Source organism: Sparus aurata, chromosome 2 (assembly GCF_900880675.1).
Source record: "Sparus aurata chromosome 2, fSpaAur1.1, whole genome shotgun sequence".
Classification (NCBI taxonomy): domain Eukaryota; kingdom Metazoa; phylum Chordata; class Actinopteri; order Spariformes; family Sparidae; genus Sparus; species Sparus aurata.
Window position 1 is genome coordinate 22,929,182 of NC_044188.1, and position 17,847 is coordinate 22,947,028.

Genomic DNA, 17,847 nt, shown 5'->3' on the forward strand with positions numbered 1-17,847 from the left:
CAGTGTAACAGCACTCACTCACTCACCACGCTGACAGCTCGGCAGATAACACTCGCGGGATGTTTATACGAGGCAACAGTCCTTTTGATGCTCGCTGTGTGCGCAGGGGGGGAAACTTTAAACCGATGCCAGTGGAGTGCGAGGAGTGGCCACTCAGACCATCGCACGCACTCTTTATGTCATCGCTGGTGTGAAGATGTAGAGAGCAGAGCCAGTTGAATGTGAGAGGAGATCACAGTCATCTGAATTTTATCAGAGAAAAATCCCTCCTGGGGCTTCAAAAAGAGAGGACGTAAAAATACTGACCAGATTATTTACAGTGAAGATTGATGATTGAATTATCTCTGGATCCGTCAGTAAATGTAAAGCTATTGATGGTTAAACAGGAAATGACCACTAATCCGGTAAGTTTTCATTCATTTCTTTATTCATATTAGTTTGAAGAACGTCTTGTATAGAAACCTACATGTTAATATCTTAACTCCTAATAATTCACACTATAATAATACCATTAGTGTAAATATACATTTAGAAATGTGAGTGATTAAAATGCAGGATGAATCTCACCTATACATTTGCACTTTAGGCATTTTTCTTTCATTTGAAAGAAGAAAATACATCAAACTCTTAAATCGAGAGGTTGACATCTTCATTCTCATCATGTATGCTTTGCTGACAGTATCCGGACTTGGGTCCTTATTTCATCCACGAAGATGACCAGAGGAAACTTTCTCCTCCCGGCCGTTCAGACGTTCAGCCTCAGTACATTCATCACGTGGCCCCGAAACCCCCACCTGAGATCAGCCACTCCATTCCCAAACACAAAGGTAGTCCAGACTACTTTGCATTGAATTGTACTGGAATTCAATGCAATACTGGCATTTGATTTTTCTCAAAAATGAATCGCAAACTAAATAAATCTATGTGCATGTGTATTTCAGTGTTTAGTGTAGATGCAGCAGATGTAAAATGACCTATAATTGAATGAAGTCAAAAATTATAATTCAGTCTCATAACTAAATCTCTCAGAACTTGTGATAGAGAATCAGGTAAAATTGATAAATCAATATTAAATCGGATATACGGAATGAATGAGATAAACTTATGTTAAATATGTTGATTTCCATTTTCAGGATGGTCAGTGACCTACACTTGATTTAAAGATACAAATGTTTTTGTCATTTTAATGAATTATCATACAACATTCATGTCTGTCAGCCATAAAGGCACATTCATATTTTCTATGTAGAATTCTTTGTACAATACAAAAACAAAGAAAATACAAATGCTTTTATGCGACTAAACTCAGACAAACCTGGCTGAAAAGGGGCATCACTGAACACTTTTCTAACAAGGTGGTAAGCTGGGTGTAAATGGGTTTCCAGTCACAGTGTGTGTCGTCCTGCAGATGTAAAAAAGCGCTGTGTTAAGTTCACTGTGGCTGCTGTGATCTCCCTGCTGCTCCTCCTGCTGCTGGCTGGGATCCTCCTCGGTTATTACTGTGAGTGCAGCATTTATCCCACCTGTCCACTGTAATAAATCATATAATATTACAACCTTGACACACACACACACACACACACACACACACACACACACACACACACACACACACAGTATAGTCTAAAGTCTTTCCCTCCGTCTCATCTTTACCCCCAGATTCCTCCGCCTGTGTTCACGGGATGCAGTGTGGTGATGGGAGCTGTGTGTGGGAGTCTGAGTGGTGTGATGGAGTGAAGGACTGTCGCGCAGGCCAGGATGAAGCTAACTGTGGTAAACTCCAGGGGCCAAAAGTCAGATAAAACACACCTGCAGTCTGTTTTACTTGCCTTTATATAGTCTGTACATCTTTTACAGACAAAAGGAATGCATTGATTTCAGTTTTGCTGACATCACATCAAAGCTCTGGGCCTGTATTTGGGAGCTTCATGTAGTCTTTCTGTTGATCATAGTTTATCATACACACCAATGTTCATGATTCAACTCACACTGAAGTACTTCAAGTGAAAGACGACATTGGATTTTGTTTCCTCTTGCTTTAAAAGCATCAAACATGACTTAAGACACCACAGAGAGCTAAATGTCAGTTTTCCTTGTATGATAAACACACAGTCCAGTCAAAGTGTTTTATTTGTCAGATTCATGGTCTAACACAATGTAATTCTAATCAATGAAATTCTTCTGACTTGGCAAGCTACAACTATGTAGTAGCCACAATGAAAAAATATCAGATTATTATTAAAGATAAGGGCGCAAATAAGGGCAAAAAATAGCAAAAAAAAAAATAGCAAAAGGCGAATGATAAGTCTGGCAAGAATTAAACAATTATAGTACAACTACAGCCGTAGTCTTAGAGAATGTAGAACTATTAGAAAAGTGTTAAATATTGTAAATATAAAGTGCGTTAGTGCCAATGGATATGTTTAAAACTGTACGTGGACTGGCTGCATCCACTTTCCTCTTGTAACCAAATGTCAGCTGGGTGTTTGTGTGTGCTGCTGTCTCTCAGTGAGGCTGCACGGCTCCAGCTTCCTGCTCCAGATCTACTCCACTCAGAGTAGAAACTGGAGGACGGTTTGTTCTCTCGGCTGGACGGAGCAACTGGGGAGAGCCAGCTGCCAGCAAATCGGATACAGCAGGTGACATGCGGCCGTGTTTCACTGGACACTGAAACTGTGCTCCTCTATCAACTGGCATGTGAAGGATTCATGTGTTTGAATGAATTTTGTTGTGTTTCCCGTCACAGGGGCACATATTTCAAATCAGGCCAACAGAAGACCGACTCTGAAGACGGATTCCTAAGAGTGAAGTCTGACTTCAAGTCTGATGTGTCCATACTGCAGCAGCTTGTGCTCAGGTTAGTGAACTGGTTAGTCACTATTAGGTCGTTAACACTCAATAATAATCAGTGTGAGCCCAATTCTACATCAAATGTTTGTTTTTTTCCCATCTGCAGTGATATCTGTCCCGACAACAGTGTGGTGACACTGCGCTGCACTGGTATGTTATTATCACTCATCCTCAAAACAAAGGACAGCAACACAGAATCAAGTTTTTTGGTTTTATTCTAGACAGGGAATAGTATCGTATGTTGATAAAATTCAGATATTAATTATTTGTTTTTGTTAATTTATTCAGATTTTCATTAGGTTATACAGTAGGTTAATTGGTCTGCATTTGTGTTGATAATATGCTGCAGTTTTTGACATCTAAGACTGACATGTTGGAACATTTTGTCTCTGTCTTTTGGACGGATTGGATGGATTTGATTTGTTGGGGACATGTACAGAACACACATTCGTGACGCAGGACTGTGTGTTCTGTGCATGTCCCCAACAAATTAGATCTATAAATGAGATGTTTTTTTAAATGAAAAAGTTCAAGTCTTCTATTCCTCAGATGTTTCCCCATTACTGTTATCTATTTCAGATCTGTCAATGAATCTTAAGGGGTCCAAATGAAACAATCAAAACATGTGAAGACAATGTTGCGGCCCAGAATGTTTAAAAAGGCCACATTACTGCCAACCAGGGCTGCAACTAATGGTTATTTTCCCCTTCGACTTATTGTTAGATTAATCTCTCAATTAACTGATTAGTTGTTTGGTCTATAAAAAGTCCCAAAACAGGAAAAATGTTGATCAGTGTTTCCCAGAGCGCAAGATGACGTCCACAAATGTCTTGATTATACCAAAACCCAATAATATTCAGTTTACTGACAGAGGAGAAAAAAAAAACAATATTCACATTCAAGAAGTAACAATCACATAATTTTGACACTTTTACCTAAAAAGTATCATTAAATATAATCATGAATAACTAACTGTAAGATTTAAGATATCACTGTTCTGTTTGTTCACTCTCTTCTTTATAGTATGACGTTACACTGCAGTATTAACACTGTGTCTGTGCAGCACCTGTTTGTCAAAGCTCTCTAACAGCACTTTTGTCCTCAGATTGTGGGAAAGGGGTGAACTCCAGCAGGGCCTCTGGGGGCCGGCCGGCCTCTCTAGGCTCCTGGCCTTGGCAGGTCAGCCTGCAGGTTGCGGGCTCCCACCGCTGTGGGGGAGCCATCATCTCCCCCTACTGGATAGTCACTGCAGCACACTGTGTGGCCAGGTGAGGCTCTCTCATCACACTTCTCAGATCAGTGGCTGAAGTGTTCTCATCCACCTTGAATCTACTCTGTGCCATCTCTGTTCCCTAAAGGACCTCCAGCCCTGGAGACTGGACAGTGTATGCTGGGATAGTGGATCCATTAGGCAGTCTGTTTAACCCTGCTTACTCTGTCAGCCGCATCATAACACACGAAGGATTCGACAGTGCCACCCGTAGGAACGACATCGCTCTGATGAGGCTCTCTAAACCTCTGGACGTCACAGGTGACAGAGAGAGACAGGTGTCACTGGTATTTAGGCGTTCCATGTCGATATAAATGGAGTGGACCAAAATAAGAGAAACATCCGCCAAAAACTGATCGTACAATTGAAACAACACCTCTCTAAAAGAAAAACTGAATATTTTCATCTTCACGAAGGAAAGATTTATTGCATGACTGTTATATTAGACTGTATTACTCTATTAGTGTTCATTGTCCGTCACTCTGTAGAAAGCAGCTTAATGTACAAATCCTCCCTTTGTAGACTTTTAACAAGACATTTTCTTTTCTCTGGCAGCGTCTGGTAACATCGGACCTGTGTGCCTCCCAAGTGTTGGTCTGAACATCACAGTTCCTCAGACAGGCTGGATAACACGATTTGGCCCCACAGCAAATGGAGGTGAGAACGTTGTGGTTACATGAGTGACAAGACATTCGTGAAAGCAAGATATCAGAAACGAAAATTTAAAGATGAGATGTTTTAGTTTTGAAGAGCTCAAAAGTATTAGTGGCACAGCTTTTCCAGAATGCAGCTTTCCTTAGTGTTCAAAGGATCAAATCCAGGAAAGGAGAAGCAGCTTTTAGTTTCTACACTCCTCACCTGTGGAATAACCTCCAAGAGTACCTGCGGTTGGCTAAAACTGTCAGCTCATTTAAATCAAGGCTTAATACTTCACTGTTTACTGTGTTTTTTTTCAATAAATCATTTACAAAATGTTCTTTTTATCTTTAATTATTTGCTTGTTCTCTGTTTTGTTTTTGCTATCCGTTAAATGCAGCTTTAATACTCTCTGCCTGTCTTATTTTCAATGTAATGTTATATACATTATATACCATATCTATGCACCTGTAAAGCAACTTTAATTTTGCTTTGTGTCTGAATGATGCTCTATAAATCGACATGTTGTGCCTAGTGCTCACTCTTGTCTGCTACACTCTCTAAAAACACTTAAATTAGATTAATTCAATTCTTGTTATTCGACAGACTCTGACTCCGAGTACCTGACGGAGGCTCAGGTCTCTCTCATAGATACCGCAGACTGCAACAGCTCCATCGCTTACAGTGGCCGGATATCAAAGGACATGTTATGTGCCAGGGAGACGGGGGCAGCGACAGACCTGTGCCATGTAAGACGACAACAGCGTTCTGCTGCAACGCTCGAAAAGATCAGCATCATGTTATAATGTGAATATTTTCACGTTATTACAACGTTCAAATTTTGTAAACTCAAAGATACGCAATTACAACTGGATGGCTTAAGCCATCAAGAAATTTTTTTTATGTGATACCAATAAGTAAATAGTATGTTATTCTATTATTTATTATGTAAAAAAATGTTGTTAACGATAAACATTTCACATTACATAACATGATAACGATCCAACTTTCTTATTCTACTGGCAATGTGCTTCTGTATAAGACAAACCAGTGACACACACATTATTTTCTGATAGAGGTGTGAAAATGAAGTTTAAATACTAAAACAGCACAAATTAAGTTGATAAATTGATTGAAAAGCAGTTTGTTTTAGTCTAAAGTGAGCACCAGGCGGTTGCGGACTGCCGCCACACTGGTCCACTGCCTTCAGGGTTGATATGTTTGGAGCGTCAGCTGCGATTACATTCTTTTGATACATCCTCGAATGATCCTACAGAACAATGTAGCCAAAGAAATCAGTGTTGAAACAAGCAGCAACAAACCATTTATAATGAGATATTTTCTGGTACAATTCACCTTTTCTTTCACAAATGGAGCTGTGACGAACAAAATACTTCCTCATTGAAAGCATTTTCATGCTCTTAAGTAACACGCTCAGAGGCGCAGTCGAACAGGACCTGCACTGTGTTCTGCACTCTGTTCCAGCTTTAAATACACAGCTCCACTTTGTGACTTATAACAAACCACTAATACAGCTATGAATGTGAAGTTAGAGCTCTGACATTGTGGCTGGTCATGACATCATGTTTGATTGAAACTATTCAAAGTTTTTCATTGATCTTGACAGACATCTAATGCTTCTTAAACTGAACGAAAAGTGATCGAAGTGTTTGAATTTCATCACACCGAGAAAGTTGTAAAGCCCTTGAGATTGAATGTTGTACACTTAAAGAGTGTTGTATGTGTTTATTTTTTAAAATCTCACTCAGTTTTGTGCTATGCTCTTTCTCAGGCTGACAGCGGAGGCCCTCTGGTGACCCTGCAGGACGGTGTATGGTGGCTCATAGGGGACAGTATTTGGGGGGAACACTGCACTGAGAAGAACAAGCCGGGTGTTTATGGAAATGTCACCTACTTTCTGGAATGGATCTACCATCAGATGAGGGTAAAAACAAAGGAAAAGATTAAACTTGTAAAGGGAGATTTCCATTTTTGTATGTAGATGTCATTACGTATATACGTTTTACTGTTAGCCAGTCACAATAAGTCAGGTTCAAACTTGAATTTGGGCTTGGTCATTTGACATGGGAACTTATGATTTAACATTAATTGATTCAAAAGATTAAAAAAAACAATGTTGCAGCTCTAAATGATATTAATCTTATCAGAATATCACATCAAACAAAACAAATAATAATTGCATTTTATTCTGTTTACAGAAGCATCAAGATGACTGATGACAGAACCGGAGATGAACTATCTGAGAAGTGAATGTTTATTTTACTTTTTTGCGTGTGCAAAAATAATATATTTAAAAACGGCTCAACAGTAAGTTGTACTTGATATTACTGCTCTGCATCCTCACAATTCACATCACAGTTGAAGCAGGCTTTGGTATCAAATTGGTTAAAATTCATGTATTATGCTCCAATGAACAATGTTTTCACATCATCTCATATTGTTTTATTTTTTGTACATTTATGTCAAATACATAAAGTATATATTCTAATCTGTATTAATGTGATCGACATTGTTTCATTTGTCTTGGTAGTGATATTTGAGGCAGAAAATGGAGATACCATGTGTGAACACAAGATGTCACTAACAAACCACACGAAGCTCGTTCCCACCGACTAACAAATCCTCCTATGCTCCTCAGTAACTTCTCACAAAAAAGAAATGTTTATTAATTTAAATTGATTGACATCTTTGATTTGGTCACAACTTCTTTTGTTTACAGAACAAGTACAATTTTGGCACAGAAAAATACATGTATAAATAAGGGAACAATCAAAGACTCTTTACCTTCACTTTGACAATTATACAACTTTAAACTTTGGCACAGTGACATATAGGTGCAGCTTCAGTCACATCACTCAGGATTTCTACGTAAGAATCTGTCACTCGTGTAAAGAGACCACGTTTTCATTTCTAACAGGTCAGTTGGCTTTGTTAGATAACTCACTGTTGGTCCACAGGTACCCAGAGTGTTCAAAATGTTTCAAAACTCCTTTGGCCTCTAATTTAGTGTTTGTACAAAAGGTGCAACATGCATTTGTACCATCAAACAATAGTGTCTAAAAAGCAAAGATTTGGAATAATAATTAAATCACATTCAAACAGATTTCAATACAAAGTTGGACGTCTTATACAGAAATAGTAAAACTACATTAATACAACAAACTGCATAAAAGATTGAGAAAATATTGATCTTTAGATTTACATTACACTTTTGATTGACCGGAACAAAGTGCAATTCAGCAGAGTGAGTCTCAAACTGCTGATACTGTACATCTATTTGAGTCAGCAGTGAGCTGAGACTTAAATGCACTGTAAACATGTGTATCTTCGAGTAATATTCATCCAATTAACAGTGATTGTTTGAGCAGCTTTTCCTCTTAATTTCGCCACAGAAAGGCACAAATATATATAAATATATTTAATCCATGGAAGACTGGAGGTTAGGGTTCGGGTTAAGACGGCACTAGAAACATTCCTTCACATCTGTAATCAGCAAATTATCAACTGTAAAGGCAAATTTCAGGAGGTTGTGTGCCTTCCGATATCAATAATACAGTTTGTCTGAAAATGAAATCAGCAACTTTTAATTTGTTCATGAGTGCACCAGTGGTTTTTCAGCCCGTTCCGCCCTGTGATTGTCTTTAAGGCACAAACTCCACCCTTGGCTTTTTTTATATTGCTGTACATCATTGCTGGTGAGATGTTTAGTGTGTATCAGAAGTTATTAAGTGTTTCAAACGTTGGTTTACCCTTCTGTTTGTGTTAAGGATATCCTACATTTCCCAGAAAACCTTTGGACAGTTTAGAGAATGAGAGGCACGAGACTACGCCCGAACTTTCAAAGCTGGTGGAGAAAATTGCACCTACTGTTCTTCTATCCTGGATGTTTTCTCTGTGTCACACTGTCTACATATGACCAATCATCAGTGAGAATAAGAAAGATACACCACAAAACAAGATATTGGAAAAATAAATAATCACCAACGGATGTTTTTAAAGAACTGCTTTAAGGGTGGATTTTCCCTTCAGGAGGCAGTAGATCTGTCTGTGTCCACCTCCGTAGGGCAAGCTGCTGTGTGCAGTTTAGAGTCAGTCAGACATTCAGAGGCGAGTGTCACTTTCCGGTGCAGGCCGGGCCTCACCCCTTTCTCCAGCGCTGTGCATGGGCTGCGCTCTCTGTCTCCCTGCCCGTTCACCCTGTGCGCCCGTCCCTTGCCTCTCAGTCACTTGATGCGGTGGCGCACCAGCGAGGACTCGTCGGTTATCTCCCCGGAGCGGTCTCTGCGTCGGCAGGGCAGGACGAGCAGGAGCAACAGTATGATGAGGATCAAGGCGCAGACTGCCATCAGGGCGTACGAGATCACCCAGAGGAGAGGCTCCTTCGGCGCCCCGCCGGAGCAGTTGGCTGCCACGTCTGCTGCTGAGAAGGGCCCTGCGATCTCGGACAGAGCTGCCCCACCATTCACTGCAGACAAATAGAAAACAGTTGCCACGACCTCAGTCAAATCTCAAGTAAAAAGGAAAATAAAGAGTGCCTGAAAAAACACACACCTGATCATGTAGATAGGGCTGCAACTAATGATTAATTATTGATCAATCTGCTGATTTCTCTTCATGATTTGATTAACTATGAAATCCAAGTCCACGGTGAAGCCATCTCATTGCTTCTGTTGTCCTACCAACAAAGACTCTTTATTTACTGTCACAGAGCAGAGAACCGCAGTAGATCCTTAATTTTCAGAAGCTGGAACCAGCAAATGATTGACATTTCTTTTTTTTTTTTTGAGGCATAGACACCTTTTATTTGAACCACTCGACCACCTGCACGCCCAATGTTTGACATTTCTGCTTGAAAAATGACTGAAACAATAAATCAAAATAGTTGATGAATACTTGTCTGATCAATCGATTGACTCTGCATGCAACTCCCAAGGTAGTAAAATCCCACTTGAAACTTATGACCCTGAAAAGTAGCACCAAATTAGTATCATATTTTCAGTCCTAATTAAGAGCTGAAATGACACCCATTTAAAACAAGTTCATTCATACCTTTATTATTACAAAAACTGAGTGACAAAAATTACGACTGACAAGTTCAGAGGAATTTGGGTTTTTCAGCCAAGTTTATGCTTTGGTGACACTGAACAATCGCTTGTTACATAATATATACAGTGGCAAGAAAAAGTATGTGAACCTTTTGGAATTTCATTGTTTTCTGAATAAATGTCATAACATGTGATCTGATCTTCATCCAAGTGAAGGGTATTGACAAACCAAACAATCAAAACAATTCTGTTCTTTCATGTCTTTATTGAACACACTCATTCAACATTCAAAATGGCAGTGGAAAAAGTAAGTGAACCCCTAGAATTAATAACTGGTTGACCCCACCTTGGCAGCAGTAACCTTAACAAGGCGCTTCCTGTAGCTGTGGATCAGACCTGCACATCGTTGAGGAGGAATTTTAGCCCATTCTTCCTGGCAGAACTGCTTTAGCTCCTTCATATTCTTTGGACGTCTCACGTATATGGCCCTCTTCAAGTCAATCCATTGCATCTCTATTGGGTTGAGGTCTGGGCTCTGACTTGGCCACTCCAAAAGGCGGATTTTGTTTTTCTGAAGCCATTCTGTTGTGGACTTGCTCTGGTGTTTTGGGTAGTTGTCCTGTTGCATCACCCAGCTTCGATACAGTTTCGGCTGACGTACAGACATTCTCACATTAGCCTGAAGAATTGTCTGATATACTTGGGAATTCATCTTCCCCTCAACGATTCCTAGCTGGCTAGGCTCTGTTGCAGCAAAGCAGGCCCAAATCATGAGGTTTCCTCCACCATACTTTACGGTTGGGATGATGTTTTCATGATGATATGCCATGCCCTTTCTGCGCCAGATGTAGTGCTGTGTGTTTTTTCCAAATATTTAAATCTTGGTTTCATCAGTCCACAAAACATTTTGCCAGTACCGCTGTGGAGTATCAATGTGCTCTTTTGCAAACTTCAGATGTGCAGCAATGTTCTTTTTAGTAAGCAGTGGCTTCCTTCGTGGTGTCCTGCTGTAGATACCCTGGTTGTTCAATGTTTTACATATTGTAGACTCATGAACAGAGATGTTAGCCAGTTCCAATGATGCCTTCAAATCTTTGGCTGTCATTCGGAGTTGTTTCTTTACCTCTTCACCTTCACCTTTACCTTTGCCTAACTGTAGACTGGTGAATTTCTGAAGTCTTTGAAATAACTTTGTAACCCTTGCCAGCTTTATGTAAATCAACAATTCTTGATTGTAGATCCTCTGAAAGCTCTTTTTGGCGAGGCATGGCTCACATAAGCGTGTTCTTCTTGTGCAGAGCAAACTCAAAAAGTTTGAGGGGTTTTTATCAGTCAAAGTAGCTGTAGTCCACACCTCCAAACTTATCATCCTATCGAGACTCCAGGTGTGCTAAAACCAGGTCATTAACTCAACGGTTAACATACTTTTTTCACAAGCACTATGAGGTTTTTTTTGGTTGTTCTCAATAAAGACATGAAAGATCAACAAAAATTTGTGTTATTATTTTAGACACATTATATTTGTCAATATCCTTGACTTAGAGGAAGATCAGGGCCCGTATTCACAAAGAATCGTAAGGCTAAAAGTAGCTCCTAAGGCGAATTTAGGAGCAACTCCTAAAAATAATGGGCGTGTCAGTCGTAACTTTAGGACACCTAATTTTTAAAATAAGAGTTATTCACAAAACATTTTAAGCCTAAAAGTAGCACCGAAGTCTAGGAGACCTTAGAAGTAGTCCAGAGGACTCCTAACTCGCTAAGACCTGGTCACAGCTGTGTTTTGGAGACGCTAAATGACAGGGAATTATGAAAACGATGTTGGATGGACCGTGAAGGGATTGAAGTTGTGGTTGAGTTGGTGAGGGACGCAGTAACGTCCCCAACCAACCGAAACAATCCAATAACGCCGGAGTTAAAATGTTTGGCAACGCTCCGGTATTTGTCTAGGGGGAAATGCAGCTCTTCGCACGGGACTAGTATTACCTGGGGACCTCAAGTGATTTAGAAATTATCCCACCACGTCCGTGTTTCGTGTGGCGCATTCGCACAGGATAAGCGAAGTCTGTGTTTTAACTCTAATTTACTGACATTATCCCCCGAGTCGATCGCACCGGAGCCCTTGCTGAAGCAGCACAGCAGTTAGATATGGATATTTTTAATATAATAACTGGTGAGCCTGTTGAAAGACGGAAAAATGTTCCTTAACGCATGCTGCCATGCAAGTAATCCATCTAATCATCTTTCGAGATTTTGCTCTTCTGATGAGCTTCCTGAATTTGCACCCAAAATGCGGTCAAAACTTTCATTTATAATTCCCAACGCAGCCTCCATAATTCTCGACCGGGAAAAAGGCAGAAAAAAAGTGGAAAACACAAAAAACCTTAAGAAAAACAAAAAACGACCCCGATTCACAGAGATGCCGATTCCCACGGGACTAATATTATCAAATGACCTCTGTGTTTGGTGAAATATGATAGGTAATTTGCGGTGGAATTTGTACTTTACAAATTACGGACATGGCAGATTCGCACGGGATTAAGATCACAGACGACCTCCGCAATTATTACAAATTACTGGAGGTCCCCAGGTTATACTAGTCCCGTACAAATAGGGCTTTTGTCAACTGGAAAAAGTTGCATTCCATCAATACACAAATTGTCTTTGACGCATGTTACAATATATTGGACATTGTTGTGAAATGGCCCGGATCAACACACGATTCCTGAATTTTAACAGAGAGTGGTTTGATGCAGCTTTTCAAGCAAAAGCTGCTTTTATTGGCAATTCACGTTTTTCATCGCAATCTTCTAATTTGTCACTTTTGTCCGAAGCGTTTTTGTTGGGGGGGGGGGGGGGGGGGTTGCACTTAATTCTCCTCATAAATACATTTCTTTATCCAATATCTTTTCATAGGCTTTGTCATGGGCTTGTAGGCAACTTCCTTATTTTCACTTCATGCATTGCGTAGCCTAAATGACTGTCACTCAACAACCAATCACCGTTGTCACCGCTTCTGAGTGCGTCCTTATAAAATGACGTCATCCATAGCAACAGAGAGTTACTTCTAGTTTAGGAGTTCACTGTTTTTATAACTAAAAGTAGGTCTCAGCGGCTTTGTGAATTACTTTTAAGAAACGACTCCTACATAAAAACTTTTAGTCCGATTTAGGAGTACTCCTAACATTAAGATAAAAGTCTTTGTGAATACGGGCCCTGATCACATTTTATGACAAATTTATTCAGAAAACCATGAAATTCCAAAAGGTTCACATACTTTTTCTTGCCACTGTAAAAACATCAACTGCATTACGATTAAGGTTAGAAGTGGACTTACTTGTGGCAGCTTCTTAACACAACAGTTGTCTTAGACTGGCAGCATCACTGAAATAATCTGAGGTTATATGCTTTATTCACGGACAACACTTTAATAGCTGAGAGTTCTCTTGGTCGACATTTTGGGAAACCAGCTGAGGAATTAGACCTGGCAACCCTACAGTCACAAGCCTGCATCCTCAACTTTCAGCCTACATCTGCTCCATGTCTGTTTGCTCAATGTGGAACAAAAGTGATCTTTGTGTTTGAAGATGAGTGTGGGAAGCCTTGCCCAAGCTTGTATTTACACAGAACTACTGGGAAGTGCCACTAGTTAAGGTTTAACATTTGTTGTCAAGGTCATAATGAATGGGATATTTTCAAAGTCTAGGTCAGTGAACCTGCAAGTATTAGTACAGAGAACTTTACAGTAGTTTGATTTTTGAAATGTTTGAAATTGAAATGAATCAATTAATAAAAGCACACTATTGACTTCTGAACTGCAACAGCAACATTTACTATGAAACCCAAAAAGAGACTCCACTTATTGCCCTTTCATAATAGCTTTAATATTTTCTGTGCTTAACAAATACGAGTTGTTTTACTGAATTTCATCCAATTTCCCCGCAAGGGATCGTTAAAGGTTCGTCCTATACAAGCACCTTGTAAATAGAAGGTGAAATAAAGTTTAACAGCTGTAGCAGGCTTTGAGTGTATCTATTTCTGCGTCTTTTTTACTGTATGTTAGAACTTACCTACACTAACATTTGGCAGGGACTATGATATGAAGTGTTTTGGTAATTTCAGTGTATATGTTTGTGCCTGGTAAGGGGCATAAGGGTATAAGGAGAGCCCTGAAACAGTAAAAATCATTCTTTTTATATCATAATTTTTTTTTCATTGCTTCATACAAACACACACACGTGATGCTGTCAGGCTGAGGAAAATATCTATATGGGTATAACAAACACTTTGACCATCCAAACCAAGATCCACAGTGAATCAATTTGTGATCAAGCATCACTTAGGGCCCAAGAAGTATATGAACATGTATATCTTTACAGACTCTGCCCTCTTCCTTTATTTTTTATTTTCTGAGTATTATGGTGTGTTTGGGCAGGGATGTGTAGTCATGTCTGTCTATCTTACCAGCTGAAAGTCTGTTTAACCGAGGACGGGGCTGAGCTACATGCATGCACAGGCTCAGAGGTAAACAGCCAAAAGGGGCCCTTTGGCTGTATTCATGCTAAATCTGGAGGGTTGTTTTGAGGGGAGAGCTTTTTTATTTTTGATTTAGAACATAACTGCTGCGACACAATCGGAAAATAATGTTTCATGTCTCTGATTCACTGTTCTGTTATCACCAACATCACTAATTGTCTTTATTTACTCTTGAGCTTGCTCTACACTGCTCATTCACTCCATCTGTGCAACTGACAAATTCTAGATTTTCATCTGTATACAATGTTTTGACTCATGAAATGAACAGTTTTACATACATTTCTGTGTCAGTAATAGCCCTGTATGTACCCTTACCTGCACAGCTGCTGAGTGCGAAGCCCAGTCTCCGCTGGGCACGATCGAACACCACATAGAAACCTTCCATTACAGTAGCGCCAATCACCAGGCCGTTAGCTGATGAAGACACACCGAAACGGAAGCAGTCTAACGTGCCGTCCACGTCTGTGATTGGCTGGATGTACAACTGCAAGATACCAGACAAAATTTTAGGAAAAGAATGAGCACTGATATGTGTTTTTACAGGTTGATGAAGAGTTAATGTTTATCCAGGTACCTGAGGCAGGATGGTGATGCGGAAGGACTGGCTAGAATTCGTGGCCCTTAGGTAGATGGACAGCTTGGGGAAAAACCTCCAGGGTGTCTCTCCTTTCATCCAGCAAGCAAGCTTGGTGCCGTCCCAGAACCCTGAAGAAAAATCCTGGATCTGAACCAAAAAGAAAAGGAAAAAAGGACAGAAATAGAAAGAAATAGACAAAGTGAGACATGCAGTGTAAGAGAAAAACAGACAGAAACAGAAGGTCAGGGTTTGCTGTTCTCTTTCATTTTTCCACTTGGGATTAATCTCCAAGGATGTGGATACATTAATTGAAAATGTTGCTTCCAGGTTCAAATTAACCTTGAGTACTGTTTGTGTGCAGTTACAAGAGGTGAAAAATGTGTAAAGCAGAAACAGGGGAAAGAAACAAAGCACGGGCACACACATACACATTTTTATAGCTGAAAAACTCCTGATTCTTCCTTCTCAAAGCTACTACGTCCTTGAAGAGTGAGTGTGTGCTATCCGCCCCTGCATCTCTTTGCTCTGACAACACGTTTCATCATTGTCTGTGGAGAGACAGCAACGTACCAGAGAACTGCGTGTGATGGCTTCTACCACTGCATTGAAGACGTTGACAGGAAGACGCAGCAGTGTCGTTCCACTGTCAACTATAGCTTTATCCATGTTGTACTGAAAGAGAGGGAGAAAGAGTTGAGTGCAGTAGGCTTTCTCTCAGTTCAACAGGCCCCTATGGAAGGCCTTGAGCAAACAGAAAAACAAGAAAAACAAGGAAGTTCTTTCACAAGCGGGAAATAAGCAGATTACATTCCTTTGCAGAACTGCTACTAAGAATCTGTTTCATTTCCGTGTTTTAACCTTGACACAGGAATATAATGCTTATCTTTACATGGTGATGGGTGGTGGAGATAATCAGGGAAGCATTGCAGAGTTTAAAGTTTACCTCTCTGCAGTCCAGGTCCAGATTCTGGTCGCCAACCTCCAGCTTCAAAACCTCCACTTGGTAGTACCACTCCTCTACTATAGGGGTGTACCACACTGACCCCCGATATAGAGTTGGTTCAGCCCCTCCCATGACCTGAGGAAGGAACAAAATTACTTCTTAACGCATTTACACATGACAACAACTCAACAAGAGTCCAGCAAAGGTTTATCCTCTTGGCAGAATAAATTAACACACACACACACACACACACACACACACACACACACACACACACACACACACACACACACACACTGATACAGCACCCTGCCATCTTATCCATCTGTCTGTATCAGTGGGTCACATGATGGAGATGCAGTGAGTAAGGCACAGAGGCTGTTGGTATAACCGTGACAGACCTGCTCTCAGCAGGATACTATCTTAGCTTAATTAGCTCCACTCTAACTAGACCGGGCCTCCAATGGAGAAACCACATTGACGAGGATACAAGCAATTATTTTTCTCAAATGCACTCAGCTGCTATATCTCATTCACTATTGGCAGATTTATTTATTTTTGTCTGGGATGAAAAGTGCTCTTCCAGTCCATGTTAAATGCCCCAGAGACACCGTATGTATCACCAAAATACAGAATTAGAGGCAGAGATCATAAAAAATATAAACAGTCTCCAAAGACTCTGTTTAGGCCTTTTAAAGCAAACCTTATTTGATATGATTATTTGATCAAACTTTTCTCTCCAGACGGCCCCTCCTGACTACTCACAAGACTGCCACCCGCTGGGTCAGCTGCGCTGCTAGCTGACAGTCCAGCACCACACATCTGGAGGGAAAAGATGTCAGGAATTCCCAGCTGTTGCACAACAGAGTTGAAGAAGGGCTCCAAGGATGAGTCAGGCTAATTGAGAGACAGGGGATGTGTAATCATTAATTCTTTGAGCTTTATATTTGCATTTTAAGCTTTTAGTTTGTGTGATTATTCAACTGACTTAGTGAACATTTACTTTCCCTTTGCCAAAGTATAGGCAACATATAAAGTATGAATGTGAAAAAAATGTGAACCGAAATTGCACAACCGAACTGAAAAACTAAAATTCCGATAGACATGTAAAAAGAAGATTTAAGGCTGTAAAACCTTGGGGGGTATGAAGGAGACAACATTTTCTGAACATTTTTGTTCTCAAATGGGTTCTTTAATGTCAGTCCTGTGCCATCATGTCATGAATGACAAACAAGGCTCAGGCAGATTGAACTTGAGCACTCAGGAGACACAAAGTGGTCAGTGTGGTCATATCTGCCTCTCAATCACTGGCATTTGATCCCAAAGGTGGCCATAGTCAGCACAGAATGAATGAATGTATTGTGCGGGTTTACGCTGTCGTCACTCTCATCCCTTCAACACCAAATGATCACGTTAAAGAAAGTTGACACTTTCAATAACATTTGAGTTATCTAAGTCCATTAATTAACCTGTGACAAAACTTTTTTTTTTACTGAAGTGGTGCACTATGTTGGGTCATATTTTTCAGTAGGTATTGTCTAATATTCAGTGTAAAAAAAATCAAATGAACAAATATTACTGCAGAGCACTCAGGATACAAACTTGCATATGACAAATCAAAGCACCAAAAGTAAACCAAATCTGAGATATCAAAAGAAACTTGAATACAAAAATTGAAAAGAAAAAATATGAATGTGGAGATAACATTTCTGTTGTCATGTGAAATGTCCATCACCACAACCAGACAGGATCTGTGTGAAAAGGTTCAGTAAAACCATCGTGGGACAGTAGCAAGTTATGAAATACTGATTGATACACTCTATAAAATCTGCCATTATCAGGTAACATTTTCTTTCTTCTCTGTGCCTCAGGCAATATTGACACATACAGTTTTTATTTTGAATTTATTTAACAGGTTAGTCCCACTGAGAGCAAGGATTTCTTCAACAATGGAGACTTTGCAAAGACTGGC

The 17,847-nt window shown here is 40.0% G+C and overlaps 2 protein-coding genes across 3 annotated transcripts in view; one reads left to right on the forward strand and one right to left on the reverse strand.

Moving 5' to 3' along the window:
- The first annotated feature begins 91 nt into the window (after positions 1-91).
- Positions 92-7,146, forward strand: LOC115573792 (transmembrane protease serine 2-like). Its single transcript, XM_030404766.1, has 13 exons — positions 92-404; positions 680-827; positions 1,409-1,501; positions 1,660-1,773; positions 2,510-2,639; positions 2,747-2,857; positions 2,957-3,000; positions 3,956-4,118; positions 4,209-4,381; positions 4,676-4,777; positions 5,363-5,505; positions 6,549-6,701; positions 6,976-7,146. The coding sequence occupies exons 1-13, from the start codon at positions 330-332 to the stop codon at positions 6,991-6,993; spliced, it is 1,467 nt and encodes a 488-aa protein (XP_030260626.1). The 5' UTR covers positions 92-329; the 3' UTR covers positions 6,994-7,146.
- Positions 7,147-7,415: 269 nt separating this feature from the next.
- bace2 (beta-secretase 2) overlaps positions 7,416-17,847 on the reverse strand; it is a 16,669-nt gene continuing 6,237 nt past the window's right edge. The window contains exons 4-9 of one of the 2 annotated variants that reach the window (XM_030404747.1): positions 16,641-16,772; positions 15,876-16,010; positions 15,503-15,604; positions 14,930-15,079; positions 14,671-14,839; positions 7,416-9,242 (exon numbers count right to left, since the gene is read on the reverse strand). In XM_030404747.1, the coding sequence (XP_030260607.1) occupies positions 9,001-9,242; positions 14,671-14,839; positions 14,930-15,079; positions 15,503-15,604; positions 15,876-16,010; positions 16,641-16,772 (930 nt within the window). In that variant the 3' untranslated portion in view covers positions 7,416-9,000. The remainder of the gene's footprint in view (positions 9,243-14,670; positions 14,840-14,929; positions 15,080-15,502; positions 15,605-15,875; positions 16,011-16,640; positions 16,773-17,847) is intronic. The other variant, XM_030404755.1, reaches the window with a different exon arrangement.